This window comes from Polyodon spathula, chromosome 11 (assembly GCF_017654505.1).
Source record: "Polyodon spathula isolate WHYD16114869_AA chromosome 11, ASM1765450v1, whole genome shotgun sequence".
Lineage (NCBI taxonomy): Eukaryota > Metazoa > Chordata > Actinopteri > Acipenseriformes > Polyodontidae > Polyodon > Polyodon spathula.
Window position 1 is genome coordinate 38,805,057 of NC_054544.1, and position 16,860 is coordinate 38,821,916.

General features: G+C 36.5%; 1 protein-coding gene across 1 annotated transcript in view; it reads left to right on the plus strand.

Moving 5' to 3' along the window:
- Positions 1-7,397, plus strand: part of LOC121323480 (vertebrate ancient opsin-like) — a 29,119-nt gene extending 21,722 nt beyond the window's left edge. Inside the window, 1 exon segment of the mRNA XM_041264564.1 lies at positions 7,143-7,397. Within this exon segment, the coding sequence (XP_041120498.1) occupies positions 7,143-7,397 (255 nt within the window).
- The last annotated feature ends 9,463 nt before the right edge of the window (positions 7,398-16,860 follow it).

Sequence of the window (16,860 nt, forward strand, 5' to 3'; positions counted from 1 at the left end):
ATTGCACTTTATTAATTCACGCGCAGTTGTACCGCGACTCCAACTGAATGATTGATTAGCAATCGAGTCTCGGTACATCTGCATAAAAGCTGCATATTATAATCTTCACCCACTCTGGGTTGTGTGTTCGGTGAGTGTAAAACGGGATTGGAGAAGGAGGTAATAATAAAAATAAGAAGAAGAAGAATAATCGTTAAATCAGCTCACCGTGTTTGTCTGTATAGTCCGTTTTGTTTGTCTCTTTTGTTTTGGCGAATGTGCCGTGTCCTGTATTTTTGTTTGTTTCAACCTTTTTGTTTTCTGTTCTGTTTATTTATTAAATGCTGAGCGAAACCATTTGCTCAGCTCCACCAAACTCCACCTCTCTCGTTGTGTATTTCCTGGCTCTGGTCTGACGCCACCCACTCCGGCCGTCTTTGTGACAGGCAGTGATGTCAGCTCCCTAGCAACAAGCCTCCTATGTTGTCGGGAAAGGATTATTTAAATGCAGTGGATTTGTGCATTGAGAAAGGAGAGGAAACCTCATGAAATGAATTGGAGACTGAAGTTGATGAGAAATTACCCTCTGCTATACAAATTAAAACGGTGTGCTGCTTTTCATACGAAAAATGAGAAAAAGCAGGTTGCGTAGATGATTTTTGCTGGACCCCAACACCCGCGATATATTGAGTGGGGGGTGTATTTCAGTACAGTGAAAAGTATACAGCATAAACAGAAGCTTCTGGAGTATTCTCTCATTATGTAAATATTATGTATGACCAATATAAAATGTATTTACTGTAACTTTATAGTCAAATAAAATGTATAGCTAATATTTGGTTAGATCTATTCTTATTGAATTACCGTACTCAATGTGGAAGTAGAATTCTGAAAAAAAAAAAAAGATCAAACATATATCCTCAAACACACATTGAAACAAATTGCTTACTGATAATGTTTCCTTTAATATTATAATTTCAAAAACTGATTTTAGCAGGATAAAGCCTGGCAAGAGCTGTCATCATTGGCCTAGGGGGCAACTGGTGTTCCGTTCCACAAAACGAAATAGAAAAAAAAGAACAATGGGTTATGACTGTACACCACTAAAACGCTTGACTTTCATAGGGGTGTGGGGTCGAGTACGTTGTTTATGGCTACCCTCCTGAGTGAAAAAAACACACCTCACAAAGCAGAGTCATTTGGAACAGTGAGATTTGCCCAGTCATTCTACAGTGGATTTGAATGAATGCAAGATAGATTCCAAAATTAGAACTGGTATATATATATATATATATATATATATATATATATATATATATATATATATATATATATATAGAGAGAGAGAGAGAGAGAGAGAGAGAGAGAGAGAGAGAGAGAGAGAGAGAGAGAGAGAGAGAGAGAACTGGTATATATATATATATAAGTTTACACTCCCTTTAACTTTTTGCACATTTTGTTGTGTCAGTGCCTCAGAGTTTCATACATTTAAATTAGGATTTTTGTCTAGTTGTCTACACACCATACTGTTAAGGGGGAAAAAAGTTTAAATTGAGAAAAAAATGTTATTAAAAATACAAAACTGAAAGATCATAATTGGATAAATCGCCACCCCCCTGAGTTGGCAGCAATTATAGCTGTGAGTCTGTTGGGATAGGTCTCTACCAACTTTGCACACCTAGATTTGATAATATTTGACCATTCTTCTTTACAAAACTGTTCAAGCTCTGTCAAGTTCCTTGGGAAGCGTTGATGGACAGCAATCTTAAGTCATGCCACAAATTTTCGAATGGATTAAGGTCGGGGCTCTGACTGGGCCACTCAAGGACATTTACCTTTTTGTTCCTTAGCCACTCCAGTGTAGCTTTGGCTGTGTGCTTTTGGTCATTGTCATGCTGAAAGGTGAACTTCCGTCTCAGTTTCAGCTTTCTTGCAGAGGGCAGCAGTTTTTCCTCAAGGACTTCTCTGTACTTTGCTCCATTCATTTTCCCTTCTATCCTGACAAGTGCCCCAGTCCCTGCTGATGAGAAACATCCCCATATCATGATGCTGCCACCACCATGCTTCACAGTAGGGATGGTGTTCTTTGGGTGATCCGTTGTGCTGGGTTTGCACCAAACATTTAGGCCAAAAAGTTCCATTTTAGTTTCGTCAGACCACAAAACATTTTGTCACATGGCTACAGAATCTTTTTGCATACTTCAAACAGGATTCAATGTGGGCTTTCTTGGCTTCCTTCTTTCCACCCTACCATACAGGCCAGATTTGTGGATTGCTTGGGATATTGTTGTCACATGCACACTTTGACCAGTCTTGGCCGTAAAAGCCTGTAGCTCTTGTAAAGTTGCCATTGGCCTCTTGGTAGCCTTGGTAGCAGGGTCTTGGTGGTGCTATACATCCTCCACTTCTTAATAATCGGCTTGACTGTGCTCCAAGGGATATTCAAGGCCTTGGATATTTTTTTATACCCATCGCCTGATCTGTGCCTTTCAACAACTTTGTCCCGGAGTTCTTTTGAAAACGCCTTGATGCTCATGTGTATGTGTGTGTGTGTGTGTGTGTGTGTGTGTGTGTGTAATATATATATATATATATATATATATATATATATATATATATATATATATATATATATATATATATATATATATATATACATACACATATATATACATACATATATATATATATATATATATATATGTGTGTATGTATATATATATATATATATATATATATATATATGTATATATATATGTGTGTGTATATATATATATATATATATATATATATATATATATATAAAATATTTCTGTTATTAAAATAGGTAGATATTAGCAGATACAAATATTAATTTCACGTTTAGACTAGATATTTTTATTCGAAAACTTGAAATGCTTAACTACAAGGGTAGTCAGATTGTGCGATTTTTATCAACTTTAAAAACCACGACCAAATATATTCAAGTAATTAACTATGTGTAAATGTACACTTTGTTTAAAATCGCTTTCGTGTAATTAGAGAGCTAAAGATGAATTTAATTTGCTAGGGGTGAGTTCACAGCCTTAGTACAGCATTACAGAGGTAAATAACTTTTTTTTTTCCCAAGCAGCTTATAAATTGCTCAATGCAGAAGTTAATTGCCATTGATTGCTATTCAATTGTAAAGCAGACAGGAGAAGGCAGCTTTTTATGCTGTACAATTGTTTGCTTTCATTTAATATCTGCTGATAAAGGGAATTACTGTGAAAATCAGAGCAGTTGGTACATTGTGTAAACAGGAAATTCTATTCTATTCAGAATCCACTTATTTGCAGAATTGTCTTTTACAGAATTTAGCTGCAGGCTAAATTGGAAGACAAAAAATATGAAAAGCTCATTTAATTAACTACATTAAATTGATTTATTCATCTTTAATGAGGTGCATTTCAGAAATGTAGGCTCGGGTTTATGCAAATTGCACATAAATGTGTGAGGTCATGTTTCTTAAAACCACGGGGTGCTTTGCAATGGTGCACAACACAGAGGAAGCCACTTTTGCCAGCTGCAGTTTTCCTCCTTAGCAATTTAACTTTACCATGCCCTCTTAATGGATGAATTATTAAAGAGCCAAGGAGATGAGAGTTTAGAAGTAAGATTATAAACAGCTTGTGTTTGTGATTGGTATTCCGTAATAAGAATAGATGCTTTTGAAATGAAGTTAGTGAGCTTGTGACAGGCTTGGTTAATAAGTAATGTCACTTCATTTGACAACAAGGAATGTGTTTAGAGGATGTTAATCAAAGCCTATTGAAAAGGTTCAGCACTGGAAAGGCCCATTGTGGAAGGTAATTAAAACCAATTTTGCAGCAGGGCACATGTTCAGGTAAGGTCCGATCTGTATTGCCCATGTGTCCGATCTGTATTGCCCTGTACATATATAAACACAGTTAAATGTCTGATCCTATCATTCTTTGCTTCAGCCCTCTGCTTTAAGTATATAAGAGGTGCACTCTATACAAGAAGGGCACTCTATACAAGAAGAGCACTCTATACAAGAGGAGCACTCTATACAAGAGGTGCCCACGTTATACAAGGGGTGTTATGTGAAACTGTCATTGAATAACTGATCTCCATGGTGTCCTATTTATAACATCACACCTCAGGTGTACATTATATTACTGCCACATACATGTTTTCAAGCTTTTGTGAAAAGTGCATTTTAGACTTTCAATAACAATTCTCAATGCATATATGTGGCAAAGTGGTGAGTGATTACAGATGCGTGCAGTGCAGAGTGGATACAAAAACAGACAGACAATGATTCAAGGTGCAAGGGTGTTTATTGATTTAATTAGCAATGTCCAGAGCAAACACCTGTAAATAGTAATGCTGCAGTGATACAGTGGCATGTATCGCTCGGTATTTGTAAATCCCTGGGTTTGACCCGTAACCAAAAGTCCAGTTCTACACACCAACACTAAACACAAAACACAAACACAGTTCTTAGTGATAGTGAATAAGTGCTCGTACTGTATTACAGTTCTCTGTGAAAATGCAGGGGTGAAAGCGATGTCCGGGTTTATGCTGGCTTTCGCTATAGCTCCGGATCGTGCTACTGATAGTGTATTAAAGAACAGACAATAGTTAACAAAACACTAACAGACACAAGACAAAACTCACAGTTTCACAATACGGCAACACAGACTCCTTGTAGGTTTAAAACAGTAACCATATACCAAGGAACAGATCACTTACACTACACCCCCTACTTATACCCTTGCCCGTAATAAGAATAGATGCATCCGCTCCTGCAATCCTCGGATGCCACGCCGTCTCCTCTCCGAGTCATTGAGCTCGGGTTCTGTAGCTCAGCCCCCTTCCTAAATGACCGACTTCCACCTACCCTAAGGAATAAATTGTCATGCCATTTGATTTGTCACTGTACAATGTTTAAAATTGTATCTAAAAGGATGTCAAGTCTAAAAAGTAAAGTGCATTTATTTAGCAGGGCTTGCATCATTCAAGCAGGGAGCAGAACTGCCACAGTACAAAAAAAGTGAAAATCCTGCTGTTGTAGACACCATAAGCAGCCAGAACAGCACCGACTCAAAGTGAGTGCAGAAGGTGCATATATTGATCTGGAGGGATAAGTGACCATTCCTTAATGATTTCCTTTGGGAAATTTGAGGGTGGAAATCTGCAGCAACGTCGGTATCAAGTGTGGCCCCTAAGTCCTTATTTTAATGCTAAATTAAATCGATCACCTATCACCCCTCTAACAGTCTGTCCGATCTGCTCTCTTGCCTAGCGTGACTGAAGCTCACTGAAATGGATACACAGTCCCAGCCAACGCCAGCTATCGTTGTGACAGCAAATGGCGCTCTATAACTGTTAACGCTTTTCAACAAATTAATTAATCACGATAAGCCCATTTAAAAGGGTGATCTTGGCAGCAAGTATTTCCTTTTTTTCTCCAACCCCTGAATTATATTATGATGTTCTCCTGTCCCATGCTCCTTTTTTTTTTACTTGGAGTTTCCTTTTTGTATTGAGCCAACTTTAAACTGCCTTGCTTTACACAGTTAGCGAAACGTCACAAATGAGGCTTTATCCAGGCACCGAAGAGATATTATCCTGTATGTCATGTTCAGTTTTCAATTCCTCCCAGCCCATACTATGGAAACTGTGAGCTGAGGCGAGTTGAAGACTAAATATGCTGTACAGATACAAGTAGCACGATCTTGTTTGAAGACCCGCTGCAACAGAGCAAAGCAGGCCAGGCCATTGGAAAGAAAGAGATGGGTAAGTAAGGAAGACATTTTGAATTTACAGAGGACAGATGTGTCCTTGTGTTAATGTGTCTGGCATGGTTTTTATTACAGTATAATGCAATCATTTAAAACTGTTAGTCACTAAAATGTAATTAAAGGAAACCAAAGTTAACTCTCTCACCCCTGAGAGCTTTTTATGGTTACCATAAAAACTTAAAAGGTTAATAAGCAAGTGTTCAAAAATGAATGGGTGTGTGTACATCTTTTTGAACATTTATTTCTTGACCATGCCAGAAATCCTCAGTAATGGGAACCGATTCTCCAAAGTTCTCCAAAGTTTGATATTTATGTGGGGGCTGTTATTTTGAATGATGAGCAATTCTTGTCTAGGCAAGTGTTGATATGTGATGCATGGGGGAACTGATGGTTATGCAACACCAGAAACGTATTGCACAGCACAGTGCTGTTCAAACTTATTTTATTCTGAATATTTTATGTGAAATGGATGACTGTTTTGTTTTTGTATTTAAATATACTGAATTTAAATTAACATAGTTAAGACCAACTGTGCTCTGACTTCAAGAAGTACCATATTCCTTCCAATTTAAGACACTCTTTTTAAAAAATTTTGCTTCTCAAAAATAGCCTGTGTTTTAAATTCAAGTACAGTATAGTGATGCATGTCTTAAAATCACCAACAAAAGACCTGACTACCCGAGTACACAAGCAGCAACGTGACTGACTGCCGAGAAAAGATGAACGAAGACGTCTGCCTGAGTACACAAGCAGCAACGTAACACTGCTGAGAAAAAAGTATCAGCGTGGAGAGATCGAAAATGCCGAAATTTGCTGGTTGCTGGGTTACAGGTTGCCTGATGCATATACATCTTCTATTATATATTATATCTTTTTTTTCCCCCCTATTTTACAACAATATAAAAATCCTTTATTTCTGTTTCCTATTTTCCAACATATAAGCATCTAACATACAATAGAATATTAGGAAAAATATATAAATGTAAATATCTGAAGCAAATTAAAAAAATTAAAATAAAAAAGGAGGTTCACCATAATATCTTATATGTTTGTTTTTTTAAGGGTCTGGTACTTTTCACAATGAAATTTCACATTATTTCAGTGACCATCGAGTATAAAACTGGACTGTAAAAATGCAAACTGGACTGTAAAAAGGCTCATAAAACATAGCAAAGTTGAATAAAGCATTGTGAAAGCATGGTAAGCCCAGAGAGGTATGGGAAAGCCTATTTAAAAACATGAAAAACCGTGGTAGGCTTTAGTAAATGCATAGTATAACCATGGCAAAAGCAAAAGAATTACTGTGGCAAACTTGGTGATTGTTGCCTTGCTTTTGTAACTTGCAATCATATTCATGAATTCTTCATGTTTTAGTTCTCCAGGTGTTTTCAAGCTTTTCTGACATGCCATAAGCCTTTGTTGATCTCAAGCTACAGGAGTACCTCCAAGGCAACCAAACAGGGGCGAAAAAGCAGAAAGGTAGACATCAACAACTTCACCATCGCAGTGGCTTCTATGGGTCAGCCATCTATCTTTTTTCAGAACCAGACAAACAGCAATGGTGAACAGGGATTGTCCGTTGAGGGGTTAAAGCCTGTAGTGTCACTTGTTGCTCATTATAATGGCTGACGTGTATCAGAAGGAACATTGAATAAAATGATTGTCAATGTCCCCGTCTGAAAACAGACAAAAAGGAACAGCAATTAACTGAACGGTTCAATACAGAGTTTGAAGAAGCAACAATTGATTATACAACATGTTCCTAAGAGTCACTGAACAGCACCAAGATCTTGTTGAAGAAGGTAATGGATTTTATTTTTACAAGATGAAAGCTGTTTGGCACTGCAGCTTGCAAGGATGAAAAAGATCCTACAAAGAAAATACCGAGCACAATGTTTTTGTTCAGCGCTTGTAAATACTGCAAATAGAAAGGCATTAATGAGGTTTGTTTTACCAATTAAACCAGTATGCTGTGTACAGTATAGTCCTGTAAATAACCACTCTAGAAAATGTTGAACTATTTAAAGGCTTTCAACCTTCCAGTTTGCCTTCTGTATTTAATAATGTAAAAAAGGGAAGGATTTTAAAGGTGTGCTGTATAGTATGTCCATACTTTAATGCCCATATACTTTCTAACAAACACAGTCATTTCAAAATGTTTTGTCCACTTTTTTTCTGTCTAAAACAAGTAGAATGAATTTGTATTACACTATGTTTTTTTTTTTTTTCTCTCTCAAATAATGTTCAATTGCGCAAACTGCTTGGTTAAAAGGTGTTTAAATTTTGCATTATTATACAAAGCATGGTAAGTTGCATTAGTAAAATTGGTTAAGAAAAAATACAATATCAAAGCCTTATGTATAACAGCATTCCACCAACATAAGTGTACCTGCCTGCTTGCACATGTTTGAGGGACATGGCAAGAGCATACACTATGTTATATAATACAACAGCCAATGATGGGTTGAATCACCAGTTACAATGGGTGCAGATTTTTTACAGATATATAGAAACGCCCTCCTGGACACAGACAATTACTGCAAGAATACAAACACTACAAAACTAAACAAAAGAAACTATCAGTCACCCCTCAAAAGTAACCAAATCTGAACCTGGTTGGAGAAGATAGTCCTGCGCTGAAAGAGCCACAAGTGATGGTCTGTTCTATAGGTATTTGCAATCAGTCATCTCCCCTTCATTTTTCCTACTGCTTATATTCTGTTTTAACAAAGGCCTAAAACATCTGCACGTATTTCAAGTGTTATTTTATTCATAAACACAGACTTTGAAAACAGATCCCAATGTTTCTTTGAATGCAAATGTTTTAAGGATCATTTCATAATTGTAGCCTTGAATAAAAGGTCACTCTGCAGGAAACAAAATCATTTAGGGTGAATAATAATAATAATAATAATAATAATAATAATAATAAATAATAATAATAATAATAATAATAATAATAAAGCAATGCTCTGAAGCTGTTTAATTGCTCTAATGGAATCAGTGTAATGGTGATATACCGTTCTGATTGTAATTCTATCCGTCATGCTTGGCTAAAACAGGTACTTATATAACTAAACCATAATATTTTAAAGAGCATTGAATGGTAGCAAACACACATGCTATGAATTGTTTAAATTCATACTCATTTCTGACCAAACATAGCCAGATTTTCAGTACCGGTAATGAATAATACATATAAAAAAACAATTATCATGTGTGGTATTTTAATACCTGCAATGTACATGTGATGGTGAGATTGGTTCAATTAAATAAGTTAGAATAGGGGAGGGGGAGTGCCAAGACTCGGTCTGTAAGAACCAACTTTGTAAATTAACAACATGATTGAAAGCATACAGAGAGTGAGGAAAATGTAAACTGTGTAAATATACAAATGAGATTTTATTGTTAAACTCAAGGACTATTTACATACTTTTTCCTTTTCATAATCATTTAAAGTTATATGGCCAACATGAGACCTTCCAAGATTTTTTGTGAATCTGAATATATATATATACAGTGCCTTGCAAAAGTATTCAGACCCCTGACCAATTCTCTCATATTACTGAATTACAAATGGTGCATTGAAATTTCGTTCTGTTTGATATTTTATTTTAAAACACTGAAACTTAAAATCAATTATTGTAAGGTGACATTGGTTTTATGTTAGGAAATATATATATATATATATATATATATATATATATATATATATATATATATATATATATATATATATGGGGGGGGGGGGATATGCAGGGGGGGGGATCAGCCACCACTTCCACAGTAAATAGAAGCAATCTTTAAAAAAAAAAAAAAAAAACCCTCAAAAGGTCATATCTAGCAGTAGGCAAAATCTGCACCAACCAAATGTAAAATGCTGTCTATTCTTTTTCCCAATTTACCTGACATGTTTAGTGTGGTGGTTTTTTATATAACTGAGATAAATTCATGTCAGAAATGGTCATGGTATTCATGTTGTGATTTCTAGCTACTGCTGAGTTCAGCTTTGCAGAATAAAAAGATTTCAGGGCATCTGTATTGGTGTAAAGCCTGTCAAGCATGCTTTTAAAGCCTGTCAAGCATACTTTCACTGCTGCCTCCGGTCATCCCCACTCAAAACTGCTTCCCTGTCATCTCAGCTCTGTCAACCAGTGCAGTAGTAGATGATCAAACCACAAGTCAATGGTCTCTGTGCCATGATTTATAAAGCAAATGGGACAGGCAATATATACGTTTATAAGTGTCTCCTTTACATCTCTATAAATTGTTGTGGGGCTGTGTTTAATGTCCATTGGTGCATATGAAAGTTACCATAATCATGCATTGAGGAATAATATATCACCTTTATATGCAGTAGATGCCACACATAATGAGCAATTTGATTCAACTGCTCACTCAGCCTCTTTTTGACTTTTGACCACAACTGTAGTTTCAGTCAAAGAATGGTGTGGTTGACCTCCAGCAACCTTTTCCAGGATGTCTAGTGTACAAATGTAACCTAGGTTATCATAAACCAGCACTTCTAAACTGGTATTTTATTATAAAATCAGTTCAGGTCTTCAGTGTAACTTTCCTATTCTTTGTTTCAATAAGGGTATATATTAAAACATCACAGAATGCATCAATGCAGTACAATTATTCCAAAGCTCACATCATAATTCACACACATGCAGCAATCAATGTACTCCTAGTTCCAGGCCAGGATTCAATATATGCTTTGAGGTATATGTCACAAAGGACACAAAACAAAAACTAAACATATTCTGTTCTAAATTCTGGCTGAATTGGTAAGCAGAATTCACACAAAATAGCTTATATAATTTCGGCTCAGTCCAATACCGACTTGTCTGTATAAAATAAAATGTTTGTATAATATTTTGCAATGAAGTTGGTCGTTATCTGCCTCCTTAAGTGATACAGTGAACTTTTAATGATGGAATGCCAACTGTAGAAACTGTAGCACCAGTACAATGACTTATAGACCAGTCTACGTTAACCATGTGATGGTATAGGGACACTTATCCCCACTTATAATTAAGTAGATTATGTGTTACCCTTTGTTCTACCAAACATATATTCTAATTCAAGTTTCTTGATGTAACAATGTTTTAAAACCAGTTATGCAAAGCCAGCTTTGGTCATTGATATAATAACTGGAACAGCAAAATGCCGAAACGAGAGGAAGCTGGATTTTATTAATGTTGTCTTGTTTCTTAGGAAGAATGAAGACCCCACTGTCTTAGCTCAGTGCTTTAGATATATAACATTGAAAAGTTACATAATATTCCATGATTTACACCTTGCTGAGTTGGAATTCCTTACTCAATAAGATGGGATGAAAGTATGCATGATGATCAATACCTCATCTGGTTGAACTTAATGGATCTTTAATTTTTACAGGTGAGGTGTCCAGTCATGTTATGATTTAAAATGAGCAAGACATTGATTGAAAGAGCAGGGCTTTGAAGTTCTGATCTCATGCAGCAATGAAGAACAAACACTAAAATGATTGAATACAGCACATGGCACAATAAGCAACCATCTAAAGTAACATATAATAATTATATTGAGAAAAACAAAGCAGTACATGAATACAAGTTGCTGTTGCTTTAAGTATGTGTTACATCTTTCTGTTTAATATGAACTGCAAACAGACAGGCTGCTGGCTTAAGCTGTACATTAAAACACACGAACAGGATAAAAGTTCATTTTCTCCATTAACAGCTAAAGGCACCAAGACATCTGCGCCCAAAATCATTTTCTTTTCTAATTGGCAGCGATACATGATGAATTTTTTTTTATGTATCTATTTATTTTTTTATGTGTCTAACAGTTTTACTAATGCACCTCATTTTAAATTGCTTTTTATAAACACACAAGAGAGAAAGTCTAATTTGTTATTGAATTTGATTGTGTAGGGGTGGATATTAATTTCCTTTACTGCGAACTTTATTGGAACAACATACAAATTGCCACACTGCCAGATTGAGCAGTGAACCTAGGTGAGAACAACATTTAGTTGGGCTGCAAGAAGCAATGAGCACAAGCTTGACCCCTGCGGTGTAATGCAGTTGAAGGCAAATATTCCAGGTCTTTATCAGCTCTGCTAAGAGACCCTAAAAAGCACAGCTGTGTGGTGTGCAGGGTTAGTCATACAGCAAGGGTTGCGCAGGTTTAAGTCCTGGCTGTGTGAAGTCGCAGGTCTTCACTGGGGATTCCAGAGGAATCATCGCATTGGCTCTCGTGCTTCCTTGAGTAGGGAGTCAAATCAGGCAGGGACTGTTCTTCTCATCCCACTACAGTGGACCCCACTGGCCAGGTGTGTGGTGAGCTCATGTGGACACCTGCAGGGCTGGTCTTTGTCCACCAGAGGCCAGTAGCTTGCCATCATCTGCTCTTGAGTTCCTAGGTATAAAGAGGCCTTTGGCTTGGTTATGGGATTGGAGGATGCCTACTGACCTTCAGTTCACTTGAGCTGCCGTGAGGGAAAACACTTGGACATTCTAAATTGGATAGAACTAAACATTTGTGTGGGAGCAGTGAAACTCATTACTAGTCAACATTCAAAACAGCATTAACAACAGGTTAGTTAATTCTCTAAGCCATGTGCTTAATATTATGTTTACCTGGGGGGTTGGGGGCTTCAGTGAGTTACATTACAGGAGAATAATTATTTTCCCTTAACTCACTGAAGCCCATCTATTACATTTTATTATACATGGATATTAGTATCTGTAATAAAAAAAAGACAATAAATACATGAGGGGGTTCAAATTGCAAGTGAATTAAATGAATAAAAATAATACTTAAGTCAATATTAAAGAATCTTAAATATAATTTTCTTTTTGATAATTCAGGAACGGAGAATTAAATTGGGTAGATGATGAACTGCGAAAAAGAATGTATTTTTAAAAAGGTGTTTCAATGGAGTTTTTTTTTTTTTCTTAGTTGAGGTCAGACAAAGATTATTTGTGTCGCTCGCTTGTTTACTGCTTCTGTTGGTGAAGGATGATTGTAAATCTTCTTTCTGGGTTTTGTCGAGTGATTGAAAACGATTTTGTGTTTGTAAGTGGTCTCTGGGTGCACAGGAGTCAAATATGGGTCATTGGTCAAGTATAATCTTCAAGGAATATGTCATTTTGACATCACTACTGCAGTATTATGCCTTTTTTTCAAATGGCTCAGGATGCAAATATAGCCTTCATCCATGTATCCATTTTTATATGTGTGTGTGTGTGTGTGTGTGTGTGTGTGTGTGTGTGTATATATATATATATATATTTTTTTTTTGTTTCTTAGTAAGCGTATATAATATATATTATATAGATATATATATATATATAAATTTAGCTACTTCACTCATGTTCATTGCCCCTTTCAAACAGACCCAGCACACAGAGAAACAGAATTTCCAAAGCACTTAGGTGGTATGTTTAATAATACAAAATAACAATAAACAAAAACAAACACCTAGCTCTACTCAAGCAATAACTAAAACACAGGAACAGGAACTTAAACTATGAAACAGGACAGCAAAGCTGTTTACCTGTTAAACAAAACAAACAAACAAAAAAAAACACAGTTTTTCACAATTTATAAAAGGTTTTACACTACCTTTCTACGGCTGTGTATATATACATACACACACCCTCTCACCCTCTCACCCTCTCTCTCTCTCTCTCTCTCTCTCTCACTCACACCCTCCCTCCCTCTCTCTCTCGCTCGCTCGCTCGCACGCACGCACGCACGCACGCACGCACACACAGTAGCCCTGAACAGACTGGCTGCACACCTTTTAAAACCTGCACCTGGCACTAATTTACAATAATGATGCGAGTGATAATTAACAAAACACATTATAATTAACTAATAAAATAATTTACCAATTAGGGCTCTTCAGCCCGTGTCCTTTGGGGAGGTGTAGTCCTGTGTTTCCCCCCTCTGTGTGTGTGTGTGTGCGTGTGTGCGGCCAGTATAAAGCAGCTACGGATATATGTTTATGACGGTGGCTCTTTTTTTGTGCTGGAGGCATTGATGGAATCTTTATGCAAGAACTTCACAAATAATTTATCATGATAACCGATGTGTGAAAATTGCCATCCCTGAAGGAGAACAAGGTAATAGAAGGACTGTACAGTAAATATTGCCTTTATTACAGCAGCTTCTCAAGAGTACAGAAGAAACCTGTCAAGCAAAAGCAATGTGTATATGAATAAAATCATCTGACAATGGGGAGACACATAACAGTTTTTGCATGGTTTGACATTATTAGTCGGGAAGGTCAGAAAACCGATAAGCGCATGGCTTCATGACCAATAAGTTAACGTAGGTCTAAAAGACGAGTCTGCAGTACTTAGATGTCACAATTTGAGGAGTTGGACTCGCTCTCACCAGTTGTGAAAGGGCAGCAGCAGGAAGCCAGAAGATTGCAATGCTGAGCACAGGGCTCGAAGTGCCTGATGAAGCTGCCTGGTCACCATGGCAATTTACCACTCCCAGTAGTCACTTGATTAGAGCCTTGCCCTGGTAACCATGGCCTGTGAGGCGCTGTTGGACAAGTTGCAGTACAGCAGTGTCGTTGGAACTTGTCATGTATCCAGTCACTATCATGAGCTGCCTCTGATTAAAATAGAGTTTGTAATGGGCTGGATAGGTCTTCAAAACGTTGGACGTACCTGGCTCGGTGGGAGCGATGCCTCGTTGCAGGTGAGGATTAAAGACAGATCCAGCGGACAAAGCTTTGTGGTAGATTTAAATCATCTCTGTAGTGAATTGTGGGATTGTAGTCCTGATATTACCTCTGATTATTTCAAAAACATGCAGATCCCAGACTCCACAACGGTAGCTCAAGTTAGCGGAAGGTCACGTTTATGTGATGAATCAGTTGTTTTTGCTAGTCTTGTAACATATTTTCATTGTCAGTTTTAGGCCTTGGTACAGCAGTAAACATACCAGTACCCCTTATAGAGGAAAATTAGCTTTCAATCAGCTTTTAAAACACTCTATGCGAAAGTTAATAAATACTTTGTAAAAGTGAGGGAAGGTCATGCTCTTCGGGTTCTTAAATCAACATAATCATAAATTGTTGTTTTGGTTTATTTAATACATGCTGACAAATATTTCTCAAAGGCAATTTTTTTTTCCAGAAAATACTGTACAAGTATCAGTGCACCCTTACTACTTACCATGTTTGAGATGGAAACAAATACTGATTACTGATTACTAATGGAAGACCTCATGATTACAAAGAATGATTATTTAACACACGGCAGTGAGACTAAGAGAGACAGGTTTGTTGTTAGCAAAGTGATGAATTAGGAGCAGAGTCTATAGCCAGCTGGCACTCTTATCAAGAGACATGAATAGATCAATGCGTGTGGATTTTTTAAAAGGCGAAGAAAAAAAAAATTGAAATGCAAACAAAGACTATGCCTGTGATATTTGCCAACAATGGCCTTATACGCCACCCACCCATAGATAAACTCCATGCAAACAAGCAAGTGAGAATCACTACACAATATGAACTTGGTTTGGCAGGGGTTTAGTCCTAAAATTATAACATTAAAAAATGTTTCAAATCTGTAACAAGTCTGGGAAACAGAAAATAATCACTTGAGATATGCAAGGAAAGTAACCACCACATGTGTTTTGAAACATTGATTTTGAACTGTGTGAAACAAATCTTTAGACCAGGTGTCACAACCTGAGAATGCAGCTGCCTGAAACGTTTGGTTTTACCATGTCTTTACAGTAGAGCTCTTTTGATTACTGTGCTGCATCTGGTTTGTGATCCTGCCCACTGATGTTAAGGTTGCAAGTATCCTACGGCCTTGTTTTTGCTGTGAAAATCATGTCAGTTAGGCATCACAGACATGAAAAGATTATTCCAAGTAAAATGTTCAGTGTCAGCTTTTTAAAATGATTTTTGGTGAAAAGCATACAATAAAATGAATTAAATCTAACCCTGTATGTATCTCTTTATTTTTTACCTGTTCAATATCACGCATGCTTTGTATGTTTCTCTATTGTCGTTTTTGCTAGGGCATTATTTGCCATGTTTACTAGCTGTTCCAGAAAAAATTGCTTCTGTAAAATAGCTGACCATTGGGAACTGAGGTGGGGAAGCATTTCAATATTACAACTTTCACAAGTTTCAAATGCTTCATCTATGGGCTTCTGTGCACAGTGTAACAGTAATATGCTTCTCCACAATCATTTTTAAGTTTCTGAAACTGATTTTTAAAGCATTTAGAATAGGTTATTTTTAGAAATCTGAAAGTCATACATTATGGTTACTATAATAAAAAAAATAATAATAATTTGAATAGCCAACAATAAAAAGAACATGATTTCCTATTATCGCTGCTTAACCTTTTTAAAGTATGTAATAATATTGCTACCAGATCCAGATTCATTTCATTTAGCCAGGAGCAACTTTATTTATTTTTTCTTGATGTACCAGTATTTATTTACTTTTTATCTCATATTTAACCGATATTCACATACAGTAAGTATCCAACATTTCTGCTTCAGCAAAAGCATTGGTATTTGTTTTTATTGTACTTGAAAACAAGTGTCTATGTCTGAAGGAACCACAAACACTAACAGATTGATTGCAAATAGATTTTAGCGCTAAATGTCATGAGCCTGCTTTTTGCTATTCTATTTCTGCAGTGGGTAAACAATCCCCTCCAGCAACCAGCAGTGTTTCCTCCATCACAAAGGAAGCGATTGCCAGGAATTCAAATGCAAACAGCATCAGCAAATTACACACATATACACAGACTAAGGTGAAATGTAGTGCCTCTGTAGATGTGCTCTCCCTAATTATGTCTTCATAATTATTTTATTCAAAATTTCTGAGGAATTGAGTAAATGCAAGCATTTATAATTCCTCAGGCAGTTCCAGAATTTTTTTTTTTACTGTAACCCAATGCATTTACTGAACTACTGTATAACTACTATATACTTCTTTATTATTAGTACACAAGAATCAATCTATATTTTCTAATCATGATCACTTTACTTACTCCATTGTTAATTTCATTGAAGAGGGAACAGTTTGATGAGAATACCACTAAGCGTCTGA